The sequence below is a fragment of the Pseudophryne corroboree genome, chromosome 7 (assembly GCF_028390025.1).
Source record: "Pseudophryne corroboree isolate aPseCor3 chromosome 7, aPseCor3.hap2, whole genome shotgun sequence".
NCBI lineage: Eukaryota > Metazoa > Chordata > Amphibia > Anura > Myobatrachidae > Pseudophryne > Pseudophryne corroboree.
The window spans coordinates 407174918-407191753 of NC_086450.1; the positions used below are offsets into that span (position 1 = coordinate 407174918).

Here is a 16836-nt window from a genome sequence, read left to right on the forward strand (position 1 = left end):
CCACCTTAGGGAGAAATTGTGGACGAGTCCTCAATTCTGCACTATCCATATGGAAAATCAGATAAGGGCTTTTACATGACAAAGCCGCCAATTCTGAAACACGCCTGGCCGAAGCCAAGGCCAACAACATGACCACTTTCCACGTGAGATACTTCAATTCCACGGTTTTAAGTGGCTCAAACCAATGTGACTTTAGGAAATCCAACACCACGTTGAGATCCCAAGGTGCCACAGGAGGCACAAAAGGGGGCTGACTATGCAGCACTCCCTTAACAAAAGTCTGAACTTCAGGCAGTGAAGCCAGTTCTATTTTTGGAAGAAAATCGAAAGAGCCGAAATCTGGACCTTAATGGAACCCAATTTTAGGCCCATAGTCACCTCTGACTGTAGGAAGCGCAGAAATCGACCCAGCTGAAATTCCTCCTTTGGGGCCTTCCTGGCCTCACAGCACGCAACATATTTCCGCCATATGCGGTGATAATGGTTTGCGTTCACTTCTTTCCTAGCTTTAATTAGCGTAGGGATAACTTCCTCCGGAATGCCCTTTTCCTTCAGGATCCGGCGTTCAACCGCCATGCCGTCAAACGCAGCCGCGGTACGTCTTGGAACAGACAGGCCCCCTGCTGCAGCAGGTCCTGTCTGAGCGGCAGAGGCCATGGGTCCTCTGAGATCATTTCTGGGAGTTCTGGGTACCAAGCTCTTCTTGGCCAATCCGGAACAATGAGTATAGTTCTTACTCCTCTCCTTCTTATTATTCCCATTACCCTGGGTAAGAGAGGCAGAGAAGGGAACACATACACCGACTGGTACACCCACGGTGTTACCAGAGCGTCCACAGCTATCGCCTGAGGGTCCCTTGACCTGGCGCAATATCTTTGTAGCTTTTTGTTGAGGCGGGACGCCATCATGTCCACCTGTGGCCTTTCCCAACGGTGTACAATCATTTGGAAGGCTTCTGGATGAAGTCCCCACTCTCCCGGGTGGAGGTCGTGTCTGCTGAGAAAGTCTGCTTCCCAGTTGTCCACTCCAGGAATGAACACTGCTGACAGTGCTAACACATGATTTTCCGCCCATCGGAGAATCCTTGTGGCTTCTGCCATCGCCATCCTGCTTCTTGTGCCGCCCTGTCGGTTTACATGAGCGACCGCCGTGATGTTGTCTGACTGGATCAGCACCGGCCGGTGTTGAAGCAGGGGTCTAGCCTGACTTAGGGCATTGTAAATGGCCCTTAGTTCCAGAATATTTATGTGTAGGGAAGTCTCCTGACTTTTCCATAGGCCTTGGAAGTTTCTTCCCTGTGTGACTGCCCCCCAGCCTCGAAGGCTGGCATCCGTGGTCACCAGGACCCAGTCCTGTATGCCGAATCTGCGGCCCCCTAGAAGATGAGCACTCTGCAGCCACCACAACAGCGACACCCTGGCCCTTGGAGACAGGGTTATCCACCGATGCATCTGAAGATGCGACCCGGACCACTTGTCCAACAGATCCCACTGGAAGATCCTTGCATGGGACCTGGCGAATGGAATTTCTTCGTAAGAAGCTACCATCTTTCCCAGGGCTCGCGTGCATTGATGCACCGACACCTGTATTTGTATTAGGAGGTCTCTGTCTAGAGACGACAACTCCTTGGACTTCTCCTCCGGGAGAAACCCTTTTTATCCTGTTCTGTGTCCAGACCATACCCAGGAACAGTAGACGCGTCGTAGAAACCAGCTGCGACTTTGGAATATTCAGAATCCAGCTATGCTGTTGTAGCACTTCCCGAGATAGTGCTACTCCGACGAACAACTGCTCCCTGGACCTCGCCTTTATAAGGAGATCGTCCAAGTACGGGATAATTATTTCGGCCATTACCTTGGTAAATACCCTCGGTGCCGGGGACAGACCAACGGCAACGTCTGGAATTGGTAATGGCAATCCTGTACCACAATTTTGAGGTACTCCTGGTGAAGAGGGTAAATAGGGACATGCAGGTAAGCATCCTTGATGTCCAGTGATACCATGAAATTCTCCAGGTTTGCAATAATCGCCCTGAGCGATTCCATTTTGAACTTGAACCTTCGTATATAAGTGTTCAAGGATTTCAATTTTAGAATGGGTCTCACCGAACCGTCTGGTTTCGGTACCACAACATTTTGGAATAGTAATCCCGGCCTTGTTGAAGGAGGGGTACCTTGATTTCACCTGCTGGAAGTACAGCTTGTGAATTGCCGCCAGTACTACCTTTCTCCGAGGGCAGCAGGCAAGGCTGATGTGAGGTAACAGCGAGGGGGAGTCGCCTCGAACTCCAGCCTGTATCCCTGTGATACTACTTGCAGAACCTAGGGATCCACCTGTGGGCAAGCCCACTGGTCCCTGAAGTTCCCGAAACGCGCCCCCACCGCACCTGTCTCCACCTGTGGAGCCCCAGCGTCATGCGGTGGACTCAGAGGAAGCGGGGGAAGATTTTTGATCCTGGGAACTGGCTGTCTGGTGCAGCTTTTTCCTTCTTCCCTTGTCTCTGTGCAGGAAGGAAGCGCCTTTGACCCGCTTGCTTTTCTGAAGCCGAAAGGACTGTACCTGAAAATACGGTGCTTTCTTAGGCTGTGAGGAAACCTGAGGTAAAAAAATTTCTTCCCAGCTGTTGCTGTGGATACGAGGTCCCAGAGACCATTCCCAAACAATTCCTCACCCTTATAAGGCAGAATCTCAATGTGCCTTTTAAAGGCAGCATCACCTGTCCACTGCCGGGTCTCTAATACCTTCCTGGCAGAATGGACATTGCATTAATTCTGGATGCCAGCCGGCAAATATCCCTCTGTGCATCCTTCATATATAAGACGACGTCTTTAATATGCTCTATGTTAGCAAAATATTATCCCTGTCTAGGGTATTAATATTATCTGACAGGGTATCAGACCACGCTGCAGCAGCACTATTTATGCTGAGGCAATTGCAGGTCTCAGTATAGAACCTGAGTGTGTATATACAGACTTCAGGATAGCCTCCTGCTTTTTATCAGCAGGCTCCTTCAAGGTGGCCGTAACCTAAGACGGCAGTGCCACTTTTTTTGACAAACGTGTGAGCGTCTTATCCACCCTAGGGGATGTCTCCCAACGTGACCTATCCTCTGGCGGGAAAGGGTACGCCATCAGTAACTTTTTAGAAATTACCAGTTTCTTATCGGGGGAACCCACGCTTCTTTACACACTTCATTCACTCATCTGATGGGGGAACAAAACACTGGCTGCTTTTTCTCCCCAAAAATAAAACCCCTTTTATGTGGTACTTGGGTTCATGTCAGAAATGTGTAACACATTTTTCATTGCCGAGATCATGTAACGGATGTTCCTAGTGGATTGTGTATATATCTCAACCTTGTCGACACTGGAGTCAGACTCCGTGTCGACATCTGTGTCTGCCATCTGAGGTAACAGGCGTTTTTTGAGCCCCTGATGGCCTTTGAGACGCCTGGGCAGGCGCGGGCTGAGAAGCCGGCTGTCCCACAGCTGTTACGTCATCCAGCCTTTTATGTAAGGAGTTGACATTGTCGGTTAATACCTTCCACCTATCCATCCACTCTGGTGTCGGCCCCACAGGGGGCGACATCCCATTTATCGGCCTCTGCTCCGCCTCCACGTAACCTTCCTCATCCAACATGTCGACACAGCCGTACCGACACACCGCACACACACAGGGAATGCTCTGACTGAGGACAGGACCCCACAAAGTCCTTTGGGGAGACAGAGAGAGAGTATGCCAGCACACACCAGAGCGCTATATAATGCAGGGATTAACACTATAACTGAGTGATTTTTCCCCCAATAGCTGCTTGTATAAACATATTTCGCCTAAATTTAGTGCCCCCCCTCTCTTTTTAACCCTTTGAGCCTGAAAACTACAGGGAGAGCCTGGGGAGCTATCTTCCAGCTGCACTGTGAAGATAAAATGGCGCCAGTGTGCTGAGGGAGATAGCCCCGCCCCTTTTTCGGCTGACTTTTCTCCCGCTTTTTCATGGATTCTGGCAGGGGTAATTTGTCACATATATAGCCCTGGGACTATATATTGTGATGATTTGCCAGCCAAGGTGTATTATATTGCCCTCAGGGCGCCCCCCCCCCCCCCAGCGCCCTGCACCCATCAGTGACCGGAGTGTGAGGTGTGCATGAGGAGCAATGGCGCACAGCTGCAGTGCTGTGCGCTACCTTGTTGAAGACAGAAGTCTTCTGCCGCCGATTTTCCGGAACACTTCTTGCTTCTGGCTCTGTAAGGGGGCCGGCGGCGCGGCTCCGGGAACGAACACCAAGGTCGGGTCCTGCGGTCGATCCCACTGGAGCTAATGGTGTCCAGTAGCCTAAGAAGCCCAAACTACCACCAGTTAGGTAGGTTCGCTTCTTCTCCCCTTAGTCCCTCGCTGCAGTGAGTCTGTTGCCAGCAGATCTCACTGTAAAATAAAAAAACCTAAAATATACTTTCTTTCTAGGAGCTCAGGAGAGCCCCTAGTGTGCATCCAGCTCAGCCGGGCACAAGAATCTAACTGAAGTCTGGAGGAGGGTCATAGTGGGAGGAGCCAGTGCACACCAGTAGTCTAAAGCTTTCTTTTAGTTGTCCCCATGGTCCTTACGGAGTCCCAGCATCCACTTAGGACGTCAGAGAAACAGGGATTTCCATATGCGTGTGAAAGGGTAGAAGATAGAATATAAAAGAATAGCTGGTGCGGTATTCTGCTTATAATATGTTGATAGAAATTAAGGTCCACATTTATCAAGCCTTGGAGAGTGATAAATAGTACAGTGATAAAGTGTCAGCCAATCACCTCCTATGTTAAAGGCTGTGTTTGAAAAATGACAGTTAGGAGGTGATTGGCTGATCACTCTCCAAGGCTTGATAGATATGGGCCATATAATATGAACATTTAAAACATGAATAATTTGATATAAAACCAATTTCAATAAAACACAATCTAATACTTTGGGCCGGATGTAACGCTGCCCGATTTTGGCTGCTGTGCGGGATGCCGGCCAAACTCGTACGTTTTTTTAAAGGGGCAATCACATACAGGGCATTGTTTTGCCTTGTAAGTGATTGCCCCTTTAAAAAAAAACCCATCAAGGTTCGGCCGGCATCCAGCACATTCGCCGAACTTGGGTGGCATTACATCCGGCCCTTTGTCACACTTAAAAAAAATATATATATATTTACTTAAACCATTCTGGGTCGGCATGTTCTACATATTTCCTTAATGCTTCCCCTCTGGGAAATCCTGGAGGAGAACGTCCAGATGAGTGCGGGGAACATAGTGCCGTGAAATGTGTTATCAGCCCAGTCATCCCTTTCCCCATATTTCTGCTCAGGTCGTGATGGTGATATTTGCAAGGAAACATTTTAGTCTCAAGATCCTGAGAGCTACCCGAGTCTCTTGGACAATGCGGGAGTTGACAAGTATGATTTATGTTATATAAAAAATCCATGATTTAGGTAACCTCTGCTCTTCCACTGCTGCAGAACTACAAGTCACAGCGGTTATGAGGGATTTGTAGTTCACAACAGGAAAGCCACAGGCTGCCATTTCCACAGAATAGCAGACATGCTGTGACTTGCAGTTCCAGAACAGGTAGACAATGAAGATGCCATAGAGTGGTAGTGCATGCTGGGACTGTTAGTTCCACTTTAGCTGTGAGGACAGTACCAGTACTGCCCTGGAATAAAAATAAGAATGTTTCTACCAAGAATATCCAGGCCGACAGAGACTTAAGTTACCGTCTCACATACTGTACATTATCAGCTTCCTAACACTGAAGGTTTGCTCATATCCTACATTACACCTCCAGTCACATCGGCTTATGACACAGAACACACACGATACAGATACAGGCAACGGATACTTCCTTTAAACACTCACCCTCTCTCCTACACTGTCAACACATCTGTCTGCTTTGATGGGCGCCGCCATCTTGCTCCTCTCAGTGGGAAGCTCGGCCTCGGCGCCGCCATCTTACTACACCAGCACAAACCGCAGCGGTAAGAGAGAATCGGCAAAAGGTGGCGATGACACAGCGTCATGTGATAGGAGGCGATGACACAGCGTCATGTGATGGGAGCACCAGCGCGAAACTCTGCTGCTGCTGCTGCTATTAATTATGGCTGATCTAGTCGCTAGTACCACTTGATTCAAGCATCTACCGTACCATTAGCACACTGTCAGCAGCAGCGGTGATGTGTTAATTCTACAAACCAAACGCAGCAGTCCTGATACCACCCTCCCAGCAACGCACTCTGGACTCCGTGCTAGGGGTATGGGCCGTTGGGTCAACACAACTTAGCTGGGTCGACAGTCATTAGGTCGAGTCGACTACTGAAGGTCGACATGGACATTAGGTCGACAGGTGAAAAGGTCAACATGAGTTTTTGGACTTTTTTTGGTGTTGTTTCCTTCGTAAAGTGACGGGGAGCACCAATTAGTGCACCGTGTCCCCTCACATGGTGAGCGAGGTGCCTCACTCCGCTACCGCTGCGCTCGGGACAGGTTATCGTTCCCAATTGTAGTCCACGTGGATAGTAAAGTATGAAAAAGTCCAAAAATGGGGGGGAATAGAAAAGCTCATGTCGACATAGTACATGTCGACCTTCAGTGGTCGACCTAATGACTGTTGACCTAAGTTGTGTCGACCTAACGACCGTATCCCCCGTGCTAGACACTGAAATTAGTGACTGTTACCAGTCCTAGTACAGCAGGGTCTGCTCTCTATCACACAGCTGCACACATCAATACAGCCTGCAGCATAACATCCCTGCACTCTCATACCCCGACGCTGTTTTGAATATACCCACACCCGCAGTCGTCAGGTGTGCAGGTTTTCTTGATAGTATATATAGCCTAAATGTGCATACACACTAGGTAATATTTTAAATTTCTTTTTCATCCACTAGGGGTCACTGGAGTACTCTTGGGATATGGACGGCCTCCATAGGAACAGGGCACTGAATATTTAAATTTAGAATACTCCACCCCTCCATATCCCAGAGTACCTCAGTGTTTTTTCTGTGCTCAAGTAGCAACAGGTTCTGTGGCTTAGTCCACAATTATTTTGAATATTTTTATTTTTTAGTTAATATTCTTTCTTTTTTCATACACATCCCTTTCCCCCTTCCAAAAGGCCAGGGTCAGGGATAGTGCAAGCTGCTACAAGCAGCTGTGGCGTGTCGGTCCTCACTAAATGAGCACCCTCACAGCCAGATAGACATCCTGCAGAAAGGCTGGCCGGTGCTTACAGAGAAGCCCCGTCGGAGCCTCACCACAGGAGTCCAGGTATGTTGGTTGGGGCGGTCAGCTCACGCTGCCGCCCCGCTGTGTGGGGACAATGTTTTCTTTAATAGTTACGCTGGCGCACCATACTGGCTGCTTGGATCCCTATACAGCCCGCCCGCCACCGCTGCTCCGGCCGCCTGCGCTGATCAGAGCGCTTTAAAGGACCGCGCTCCCCACCTTCCGCTGTCTGTTTCCAGCGCGTCCCGCTACCCGGCTCCCGCTGGCCGCCCCACACTAAAGCTGCCCGCCCCGCATACTGCCTCCGCAACGGAGCATACAGGGGGGGGCATTACAGGCTGCAAGCAGCTGCACGAGGGGGTACAATCAGCGGCACGAGGGGGGATAAACAGCAGTATGCTAGGCTGCAGGATGATTTACACAGGCTGTTCATACATGGTTATATATCAGTTTAAAAGCTTATAACCTGTAGTGTGACTATAAGTTTAAGCATGGCAGCATTTTAACCATGCTTCCTTTGTCTTCCTGTTGTGATTCCAGAACGTTCCAGTACTACATCTCTACTCCACCGGAGGCGCAGGGGTGTTAGTGGGAATTTGGGATCACATTTCATAGTACTGGCCACGTGTACTGCACTTAGCCAGATATATATATAGAGACACCTTTGTACTATTTTACTGAGTCGTGCAAGTTGTCTGTTTTTGTGTATTGTATTGTCTGTCTCCATAATGAGTAAGGCACCAGCAAAAATTAAAAAGCATCACTGCAAAGTCTGTAGCAGTGTGTTACCGGATGGATCTACCACATGTACAGTATGTTTTGTGGATTCAGTTACGAATACAATTTCTGCTCCGGTTTTAAAGCCAGTTTCCTCCCCGGACCCTCCATGGGAAATGCTAGCCAATGTACTGGCTGGGTTGCAATCAGAATTGACCGCCGCTCGACAAGAGCGGGAAGCGGCAAGATCTGAGTCTAGGGTGAGACCGCCAGAACTACCGGAGGCGTCTCAGCCTTGCGAAAGGTCCAAATCCATTTTGGGTAGACGGGATAAATTTCATATGTCTTATGATTTACCAGTTTCTGCTATGTTGCATTCTGACGATTCCATGCCAGACCTCACGGCACAAGATGAGGGTGAGGAGGGCGAAGTGGAGTCAGATAGTGAGGATTTTAACAGCTCAGGCATTGATAATCTCATCAGAGCGGTGCGTCAGTCTCTGAAGTTTACAGAAACTGAGGAGCCTCTGACAAATGATGAAGTCGTATTTACTAAACGACAGAGAACTCCAATGTGTTTTCCTGTTTCGGAGTCTCTTAATAAGATGTTAGTAGAAACACGACAGAATCCAGATAAACGGTTTTCTATACATCGCAGATTTAAGTCTAGTTACCCGTTTCCAGACTCTGTGACATGTACATGGGAGAATCCACCAACGGTTGATTCGTCATTGTCGAAACTTACAAAGAAATTAACCATACCAGTGCCAGCTGCTACTACGCTTAAAGACCCTTCAGATCGCAAAATAGAAACTATGCTAAAGTCCATGTATGTAGCAGCAGGAGTGCTGCTGAGACCTGGCTTGGTTGGCATCTGGGTCACTAAGGCGCTCATAGTATGGATAACAGAACTCAAGTCTGCCCTACATGACGAACACCTTATACTTCTTGCTGATCAAATGTGTGAGGCTGCGGAGTATCTATGTACAGCTTCTACTGACGTCTGTCAGCTCACTTCTCACATTTCATTGTCACTGGTTACAGTACGACGAGCTCTCTGGCTGCGTTCTTGGCAAGCGGAGGCAGAGGTCAAAAGCGGTATAGAGGCGTTACCTTACGGTGGCGAGAAGTTGTTTGGTCCTGAATTGGACAAATGGATTTCTGAGGCCACGGGAGGAAAGTCGGTTTTCTTACCATTGCCTCCACCGGTACCAAGACGGAGATACTCTGGATCTGCGTTCAAATCCTTTAGACCTCAGTCCTTTCGCGGACGTGGCAGAGGAACAGCCACGCCTGGTAGACGGGGTCGAGGACGTGGTTTCCAACAAACCAACTCAAGTCGTCAGGACGCTAAGGTCACCGACAAGCCAGTGGCATGACGGGCTACCAGCCCATCTCGGTTCTCCGATTGTGGGAGCACGCCTTCAGACATTCCATTTGGCGTGGTTCCAGACATCCGCGGATGGGTGGATCCGCAATTTAGTGTTAAGAGGTTACAAAATAGAGTTCGACTGTCTTCCGCCACTGCGGTTTTTCAAGACAGGCCTACCTCTCTCGGATGACAAGAGGGCGGTTCTGCAAATTGCCATTCAGTCCCTACTGGATTCAGCAGTTTTGATTCCGGTCCCTGTACACCAACAGGGTCAGGGTTATTATTCCAGTCTGTTTGTGGTACCGAAGCCGGATGGCTCAGTCAGGCCAATATTGAACTTAAAGGGTCTCAATCGGTACGTAACTTACTACAGATTCAAGATGGAATCTCTGCGCTCAGTAATTGCAGGTTTAGAGCCAAAGGAATTCATGATTGCGCTAGATCTCAAGGATGCGTACTTACACATTCCGATTTGGCAACCTCATCAGAGGTTCTTGCGGTTTGCAATACGCCAGAACCATTACCAGTTTCAGGCTCTACCGTTTAGCCTTTCGTCAGCGCCTCGGGTATTCACCAAAGTGATGTCTGTGATGATAGCTCATCTCAGATCCCTGGGAGTGACAATAGTTCCGTACTTAGACGATCTGCTCATCAAAGCCCCGTCTCAACAGATGCTTTTCCAACATGCGCTGCTAACGTACAATGTACTGGTTCACCACGGTTGGATTGTCAACTTCAAGAAATCACATCTAATTCCGTCTCAACGCCTTCAATTCCTAGGTATAATTCTCGATACGGTAAATCAAATAATTTACCTACCACAACAGAAAGTACAGATTATTTGCCATCTGGTACAATTAGTGCTCAAGCCACGCACAGTCTCGGTACATTTGTGCATTCGCCTCTTAGGAACAATGGTGGCGGCTTTCGAAGCGCTTCAGTTCGGAAGATTTCACTCACGTCCATTTCAACTGGATGTGCTCGCACAGTGGTCGGGCTCGCATCTGCAGATTCACCACAGGGTGAGGTTGTCGCCAAGGGCAAGGGTGTCTCTACTCTGGTGGCTCAAGGTACACAATTTAACCGCAGGGAAACTGTTCGGCGGCTGGAATTGGATAATTCTAACGACGGACGCGAGTCTCAGAGGTTGGGGAGCTGTAGTTCAAAATTGTCAGCTCCAGGGTCTCTGGGCGGATCACGAAAGATTGCCTCTTAGGAACAATGGTGGCGGCTTTCGAAGCGCTTCAGTTCGGAAGATTTCACTCACGTCCATTTCAACTGGATGTGCTCGCACAGTGGTCGGGCTCGCATCTGCAGATTCACCACAGGGTGAGGTTGTCGCCAAGGGCAAGGGTGTCTCTACTCTGGTGGCTCAAGGTACACAATTTAACCGCAGGGAAACTGTTCGGCGGCTGGAATTGGATAATTCTAACGACGGACGCGAGTCTCAGAGGTTGGGGAGCTGTAGTTCAAAATTGTCAGCTCCAGGGTCTCTGAGCGGATCACGAAAGATTGCTGTCTATAAATGTCCTGGAACTCCGCGCAATTTACAATGCACTACGACAAGCAGTACACATGCTTCGCTCTCAGACTGTCCAAGTGCAGTCAGACAACTCGACGGCAGTCACATACATCAACAAACAAGGAGGAACGAGAAGCCGCATGGCAATGCGGGAAGTAGCTTGAATCCTCAATTGGGCAGACTACCACCAGATGATATTGTCGGCAGTGTTCATGTGGACAACTGGGAGGCGGATTATCTCAGCCGTCTGGATTTTCATCCAGGAGAATGGGCATTAAATCCAGAAGTGTTTCACATGTTGGTTCAGCGGTGGGGTTACCCTCAAGTGGACCTGATGGCGTCTCGCCACAATCACCAAATGCTCCAGTATGTGTCCAGAACGAGAGATCCAAAGGCAGTGGAGGTGGATGATCTCACAATCGCTTGGCCGAACAGCCTAGTGTGCCTGTTTCCACCGTTTCCGCTGCTTCCTCTGGTGCTAAAACGGATCAAAAGAGAGTCTGTCACAGTCATACTAGTGGCTCCTCATTGGCCTCTGAGAGCTTGGTTCTCGGATCTCCACGGACTACTCGCAGTCGATCCTTGGCCGCTCCCACTACGTCCGGACTTGTTACAACAGGGTCCGTTCCTTTACCCCAATTTAGCGCGGCTGCGTTTGACGGGGTGGCTATTGAGACCGCACTCTTAAGAAGTGAGGGCATTCCAGAATCGGTAATACCAACCATGTTACGCGCTAGGAAGCCAGTTACGGCAGCTCATTATTACAGAATTTGGCGTGCCTATATAGGTTGGTGTGAAGCTCGGAAGTTTCCGACATTATCTTTCAAGTTATCCCGTCTTTTGTTATTTCTACAGACGGGGTTAGATGGAGGACTGCGTTTATCTACACTAAAGGTGCAGGTATCTGCGTTGTCAATTTATTTTCAAAGACGATTGGCTCTATTGCCGTCGGTACACACTTTTCTGCAAGGTGTCTTCAGAGTACAGCCTCCATTCATTCCACTTACAGCGCCATGGGACTTGAATCTGGTTTTAGATTTCTTACAGTCTTCATATTTTGAACCCTCACAGCAAGTGGATATAAAGTTTCTCACTTGGAAAACAATTTTTCTTCTAGCCTTAGCTTCGGCAAGGCGTGTTTCAGATTTGGGTGCCTTATCATGCAAGCCACCGTATTTGGTGTTTCATGATGACAGAGCGGAACTTTGGACGAATCCCGCTTTCTTACCAAAGGTAGTAATACAACATAGGAACAAAGGGTGCAGGTGCACCATAAACCATTAAAATTATTATAACCATAATATAATATTTGAGGTTCTTGGCATATATTGGCCAGTATATGAGCCTGCCCACCTGCTTCACGGTGACCTCATCGGACAGGTCCCTAACACTATAGGGGTTCACCTCCGGGACGCAGAGCACCCTCAGACCACCCCAGCCAAACCACCCCAGGGCATCACACAGAAAAAAGGATAGGAGTGAAAGATCAGTGTTAAGCAAATGAAAGAGGCTGCTGAATGTAAAAGAAAAGAAGAGGACAGCAGTAAAGTGTTAGAATGTGAAGTTTAGCTGAGCAGTGTTAGAAGTGTAAAAAATATGTGAAAAAAGCTACATAAATATAAAACAAACACAATGTGATATAAGTGTTAAAAGTAAATGTAAGGTGGTGATGCCCCAAGGTGGCCCAGCCAGAGCAATATAGGGAGCTCCACGCCCCAAAAGCTCACCCCCAAATTGACAAAGGTAGTGTCATCTTTTCACATCAATCAACCAATAGTAGTTCCTGTGTTAACAGCACATTCTGGAACTCTGGATGCGGTACGCGCATTACGCGTTTATGTATCCCGAACGTCTACAGTTCGTAAGACGGATACTTTGTTTGTTCTCTATAATGCTGCCAGGATGGGTTGGCCAGCTTCTAAGCAGACCTTATCCAGATGGATAAAACTGACCATACGTCAGGCTTACCTTCATGCTAGGTTACAGCCGCCTACATCAGTAACAGCTCATTCCACACGTTCTGTGGGAACTTCATGGGCAGCTGGTCGTGGAGCTTCTACGACGCAGCTTTGCCGTGCGGCTACATGGTCTTCAGTGCACACGTTTGTGCGCTTTTACAAGTTTGAAACGTTTGCGGCACCAGCATCTAGCTTTGGCCGCCTAGTGTTACAGATGCCAAACAGCTCTCCCGCCCACGGGGGAAGCTTTGGTACGTCCCAAGAGTACTCCAGTGACCCCTAGTGGATGAAAAAGAAAATAGGATTTTGGTACTTACCAGGTAAATCCTTTTCTTTGAATCCATAGGGGGCACTGGACGCCCACCCAGAGCAGTTTTACCTGGTTTGTGGTAAGTTCAGGGGATCTTATGGTAACACACTCTCACCGACTGGTTCAAATTATCAAGTGCTGGTTATGGTGTCAACTGTTTAGTTGTCAGTAACGTTATGTGTCAACTTCATTGTTGTCCGTTATGTTATATGTAATACTCCATTGTCAACCTCTCTATAGCTCCTGTTCGGCTCAGTAAAAAACACTAAGGTACTCTGGGATATGGAGGAGTGGAGTGTTCTAAATTTAAATATTCAGTGCCCTGTTCCTATGGAGGCCGTCCATATCCCAAGAGTACTCCAGTGCCCCCTATGGATTCAAAGAAAAGGATTTACCTGGTAAGTACCAAAATCCTATTTTTATCGCTCATTTTCACGCTTCTGAGCGATAACGTTTGGAATATTGTCCGTTATGTACGCTACAAACGATGAACAACTATAAACCTCTGTCGACTGTACATGCAGCTCAATTTGGACTTATCGTCCAAAACTGCATGTACGGGGCGGCGTGACGTCAATGAACGATATCGCTAATGATATCGTACAGTGTGTACGCACTGTATCGGTCACCCGGGAGGGTAGGGAAAACAATAGGCGATATTGCTCATGGTGCTTATCGTCAAGTGTGTACCCAGCTTAAGACTGGCCATACGTCAAACCTTGGAGAATGATAAATTGCACGGTGATAAAGTACAGGCCAATCAGCTCCTAACTGCCATGTTACAGGCTGGGTTTTAATAATTACAGGAGCTGATTGGTTGGTACTTTATCACACAGGACAGGTTTTTACTCTACCCTGTTCCTGGTTCAGAAACCCAACGGGTCTTATCGACCTATTCTCGATCTCAAATCCGTTAACAAGTTTGTAACCTAACGAACTTGTTAATGGATTTGAGATCGAGAATAGGTCGGTCCTTATAGCACCTTCTCATCAATGGTTCCTACAATTTGCTGTACTTCAATTACATTTCCAATTTCAGGTACTGCCCTTTGGTCTTTCTACTGCTCCCAGGGTTACCAAAATTCTTACTATTATGGCAGCACATCTGTGTCATCAGGGGGTCAGAATACTCCCTGACATGGTCGATCTGCTGATCCTTGCACACTCTCCGGAAGTTCTTCACTGCCATCTTCAGCTGGCCATTGTCTTCCTACAGAAGCACGGCTGGCTCATCAATTGGAAAAATCATCCCTTCTACCTTCTCAAAGGATGGTGCATCTGGAAGCTCTCCTGAACTCTCAGGTACAATGGATTTTCCTACCACAGACCAAATTTCCGCTCTAAAGCAACGGGTCCATAAGTTGCTTCACAGTCGCCGAATGTCGATCCACTCAGCTTGCAGGTCTTGGGGTCCATGGTGTCCACCTTCGACATGGTGGAGTACGCCCAGTTCCACTCCAAACCACTACAACACCTCATCCTATCAAGATGGAACGGACAACCACATCTGCTCTAGTCCCAGATGATGGAAGTTTATCTGTCTCTAACTTGGTGGCTCCACTCGTCCCACTTGGACAAGGGTCGCCCCTTCTGGATCCCGGATTAGGTTCCCCTGACCACGGATGCCAGTCTCCGCGACTGGTGGGCCATGTCTGGGCAACACTCCATTCAGGGCCGTTGGACGATCTGCCAAAAGTTGCTTACCAATCAACATCCTGGAACTATGATCTGTCTACAGAGCCCTCACTGCGGTGCGGCCTACCTTAACCATCAGGGAGGCACGCCCAGACGGTTAACGATGCACATCCTCCAATGGGCCGAACGGCTTCTCAAGGCCAGTTCAGCAGTGTTCATCCTAGGAGTCCTCAACTGGGAAGCAGACTTTCCCAGCCATCACTACGTTCAGTCTGGCGACTGCTATCTACATATGATACAGAGAGAAAAGACAACTCTTTTTTTTTTATGGGGCACTCTTAACATAATTTTAAAACGTAACTTTAATAAGATTTTAATGACTTAGACTGACATACAAACATATAACATATAAATATAAAAAGCATTTTTTGGTGTCAGTCGTTAAACCTCTAAATAGATTACTGTATTTGAATGAAATAGCCTTATGACTTGGTTGAAATCAGTGTATGAATTATGTTGATACAGTTATTCCTCTATATTAACACATTATAGCAATGTTTAGGACAGTAACTTTTCAAAGAACATTTCAAGAAAACACATTCACAGCCAACCAATAGAAACAATGTTGCCAAATGTACCTGAACACTATTTCCATGTCCATCATATGCACTATAACGGTATTGTAACAAATGTCATGACAGTTTTCAGTCCCAAACCATGGTATATGGCTGTATAGTGCAAAAACTGTAATCTGATACAGATAATTATATAGATTTTTATTTCTATGTCTATTTTGTAATTAGAGGATTACGATCTAATTATAATAACCAAGGTAAAGTCAGAAGGAAGTGGGGCACATGTGACATGTACCAGGCTTCTGCTTTTGAAAATCTGCTAAATAGCATTGAATTTTCAATGAGAGAACCACATGGAGCACATGCATAAGTCCCTAGACCTGTATCTGCTGTTAACTCCTAATATGCCCAATTATGGGCTTGGGTTAATGAGAGTACAGGGGAGAGGTCCCTAGCTGAAATGGATTATCCACCTTTATTGCTCAATTTTTATGAGCTCAGCGAAAATTAATTAAGAAAATAATACATTAATTTGACAGAGTGTCACGATTTAAATAGTGACATACATGGATAGTAATTGAGGTAAAGATAATCTTACAATTTTGTAGGTAATATACAGGGCCGGTTCTTGGCCTTGTGGCGCCCCGGGCAAAGTATAGGGGCGTGGCTTCAAATGGGTGTGTGGTCAGTTACGCCCCCATTTATGCCCCCTGTAGCGACGCTGAAAGAAAAAAGAAAATAAAAAAAAAGTATACTTACCATCCCCGTTCCTGATCCAGACCGCTGCAGACCTCCTCCGCCGGCGCTGCTCTTCTCTCCTCTGCTTGATCTATGGGAGAGACGTTATTACGTCTCTCCCATAGAACAGCATAGACACTAGAGGTCAATTATGACCCCTAGTGTCTGTGCCACTATGCTGTACGGTGCGCGATGACGTCATCGCGCACCGCACAGCAAAGGTCCTCTACATGAAGGGAAACTAGACCGTAGCGTCTAGTTTCCCTTCATGGAGAGGACCTTTGCTGTGCGGTGCGCGATGACGTCCGCCCTCCGGAAGGTGGTGCTCCGGGCAAAAGTACCGCTTGCCCGTGGCAAGATCCGCCACTGGTAATATATATCACAGACACATCCTAATGAAATAGAATATCTAAGAAAAACAGATTTCACATGCACCAGCATCCAGGATTTCTGCTGTCCTCAATCATACCTTGCGGCATCGAATTGAAGATGAGAGAACCCTCAGGTGCTTGTGCAAAATGAAAAAGCGTGCTTCTGCGTTCGGTATCTTAACTATTTGTTGCCCAATGAGAGAGCACAGAAAATGAAAGAAAAAGAATGATTGTTCGTTACGGTGTATGCAGACTTCTTTAATTTTTTAAGAAGTGTTCACATATCTTGTGTAAGTCACACTCTTTTACTGTGAGTAATAATATATGTCCATAATACCATCAAATATCCAAAGATCCGACATATGTACCTTACGTGAATAAATATATTTATA

The 16836-nt window shown here is 47.5% G+C and overlaps 1 protein-coding gene across 3 annotated transcripts in view; it reads right to left on the reverse strand.

The window, feature by feature from the left end:
• Positions 1 to 6034, reverse strand: part of TELO2 (telomere maintenance 2) — a 105218-nt gene extending 99184 nt beyond the window's left edge. The window contains exon 1 of one of the 3 annotated variants that reach the window (XM_063934669.1): positions 5882 to 6034. Coding sequence is in view for 1 of the 3 variants with exons in the window: in XM_063934668.1 (XP_063790738.1) it covers positions 5182 to 5203 (22 nt within the window). In the remaining 2 variants the exon portion in view is untranslated. Of the gene's footprint in view, positions 1 to 5181; positions 5512 to 5881 lie in introns of those variants that run through there. The other 2 variants (XM_063934670.1, XM_063934668.1) reach the window with 2 other exon arrangements.
• Positions 6035 to 16836: the final 10802 nt, after the last annotated feature.